Consider the following 2,589-nt stretch of genomic DNA (forward strand, 5'->3'; position numbering starts at 1 on the left):
TGGCCGTGAATCAATAGAGATTAGAGATCTATTAGTCTGAAGGTGTAAACCCAAAGGCTAATTCATAACAAAGCTTTGGCCCTTCAAGGGGGTGGGGGGATACTCAACACTGAGATAACAGGTTGGGGTGATGAAACTGACGCAGGTTAAATATTCACATTTGGTATCAGAACTGTCCCTTCTTTATAATATTACACACTTGTAAAACACTCACACACAAATAGTCATTGAGTCTGAGGAGTCCAGGTTTGGAGCACATGTCTTTAATGCAGTAGTTAGTTACAGTGTTAAAAAAAAAACAACATATACATCAGCTTGCATTTCCCCACTTTTAGTGCCGCAACTACACCAAGAAAAAAAAAAAAACACTCCACCCGCTCCTGTTCCACAACATTTGTCAACCACCATCTGCCTTTCTACTGCCCCCCTCACCCCACACCTTGTTTTTTTCTTCTTCTTCGCAAACTATATAATTAAGCTGCAACACTTTTTCTCCTCTTACACCTCCCTCCCTCTGCCACCAGGCTTTCCGTTTGATCTCCCGGCTCACTAAATCCCGACAAGTGCTTAGAAAACAAAACACAGCAAAGAGATGCGGACGACAGAAGGGTATGAAAATACTGTACAGCCATATGTTTCATCCAGTGTATATAGGTTTCAGTTCACAAATTATACCTCCTGTGGAGACAAGAAAACAAAAAAATATAGACTTTTCTCCCCCCACCCTCTCTCTCTATGTGAATCTGAGGACCAGAGCAGCCGAAGAGCTCAGCCAGCTGGCTCTGGCTTTATAAGTCAGAACGACACACACAGCATCAACTTCTCGTTGCAGAACAGGAGAGATACACATTGGAATTCATGACTGGAGGCGGGGAAAAGTTCAAAGTTCACCATGCCCCTTCACCAGCTTTAAACAACCAGCACGTACAGTCTTCATTCTGACAAGTGTTCCAGTGGTTACAGCCGGGACTGTCCTGCAGCCACGTGTCCGTCCGTGCCTCGGTCTCTAAACCTTGGTCGCCAGAGACTGGATCTCCGATTTCTGAGTCTGGGCGCTGAGAGTGGACGACATGGAGCTCATCTGGCCGTGCATGGCCTTCTTCAGGTTGAGCAGGCACAAGCACTGGGAGCGGAAGCGCAGGTCGAAGAAGGCATACAGGAACGGGTTGAGGCAGCTGTTGACGTAGGCCAGGCAGGTGGCGTAGGGGTGAGCCAGCAGCACGAAGCGCAGGACGCCGCAGGAGCTCGGGGCCAGGTTCAGGTAGGACAGGGCGTCCAGGCTCTTCAGCACATGGAAGGGAGTCCAGCAGATGGCAAACACCACCACCAGGGTGGTGATGATCTTGAGCAGACGCTTCTTCTTCTGGTCCTCCTTGCGCAGATTGTTGAAGTGGCGCGTGACAGTGCAGCCGATGAAGCAGTAGAAGATGGTCATGGCCAGAAAGGGCAGGAGAAAGCCCAAGGCGGACGAGGAGAGGCTGAGTCCGGCGATCCACAGGTTCTCGTGGCCCTGGTTTATGGTCACCAGGCTGAAGTCCATGGCGCATGTGGTCTGATTGTTGTTGAGGTCTTGCATGGTGGTCCTGAAGAGCAGCGTGGGCAGGGACAGGATCCCGGACAGCAACCAAATGGCGCCGAGGGATGCCAGCATGGTGCCCCTGGAGCGCAGCTTGTTGCTGGACAGGGAGTGCACGATGGCCAGGTAGCGGTCAAAACTCAGGCAGGTGAGGCAGAAGACGCTGGCGTACATGTTGACCAGAACGATGTAGCTGCTTATCTTGCACAGGGCCACGCCAAACGGCCAGTGGTAGCCCAAAGCCGTGTACACAGCCCAGAGAGGCAGGGTGACGACAAAAGTGAGGTCGGCGAGGGCCAGGTTCCCGATGTAGACGTCTGCGGCCCGGCGCTTGGACTTGGATCTCCACACGGTGAAGATGACCACACCGTTGCCCGACAGGCCCAGAATGAAAATCAGCATGTAGAGCACGGGGATGAGGGAGTAAGAGGGCTCCCACTCCGAGTAGTCACAGGCAGTTTCATTGTCGTCATAATATTCGTAATTGTCCGCATATTCCACAGTGGTGGCTTCCATGATGCAGTGCCAAAACCGAACCAGAAAAATATCCTCAACAGAGGCAAAGAGTCCAGTACAGTTCCCAGTGGAGAGAATCTGAGCAACAGCAGCAGCAACAACAAAAAAAGGTCTGCTGCGCTGCTGGAGGAGCAAAGGGCGACTGAGAGTGAGAGGCTGCCGGCGCTGTCTGCCTTTTTAAACTCGGCCCTCTACACCCCTGGTTCCCTCCCAGAACGACCCCCTGCCCCACCCCTCCTCCCTAACCTCCCCCAACAGTAAAACATCTATCAGCTCTTTCCCCCTCTCCCTCTGCCCCGCTCTCTCACCTCTTCTGGCACAGCCCTTCTCTCTGCCTGCAGGACCAGGAGCCCCGCTCCAGTCCCCCGACTGCATTTCTATATCTGCAAAGCGAACGCTGCACTGTAGAGAAAATGAAAGAAATACTTGGCAAAAAAAAAAAGTTGTCAATGAAGTTAAGTTAAAAATAGATTTCTAGAAAGTTTCAAACAAGTTCT

At 51.5% G+C, this 2,589-nt stretch overlaps 1 protein-coding gene across 1 annotated transcript; it reads right to left on the reverse strand.

Annotated features, from left to right (window-relative positions):
* Positions 1–241: 241 nt before the first annotated feature.
* aplnra (apelin receptor a) lies at positions 242–2,299 on the reverse strand. Its single transcript, XM_008419172.3, has one exon. It carries the CDS (start codon positions 2,090–2,092, stop codon positions 1,007–1,009), a length of 1,086 nt encoding a protein of 361 aa, XP_008417394.1. The 5' UTR covers positions 2,093–2,299; the 3' UTR covers positions 242–1,006.
* Positions 2,300–2,589: the final 290 nt, after the last annotated feature.

This window comes from Poecilia reticulata, chromosome 9 (assembly GCF_904066995.2).
Source record: "Poecilia reticulata chromosome 9, P_reticulata-male-v2, whole genome shotgun sequence".
Classification (NCBI taxonomy): Eukaryota; Metazoa; Chordata; class Actinopteri; order Cyprinodontiformes; family Poeciliidae; genus Poecilia; species Poecilia reticulata.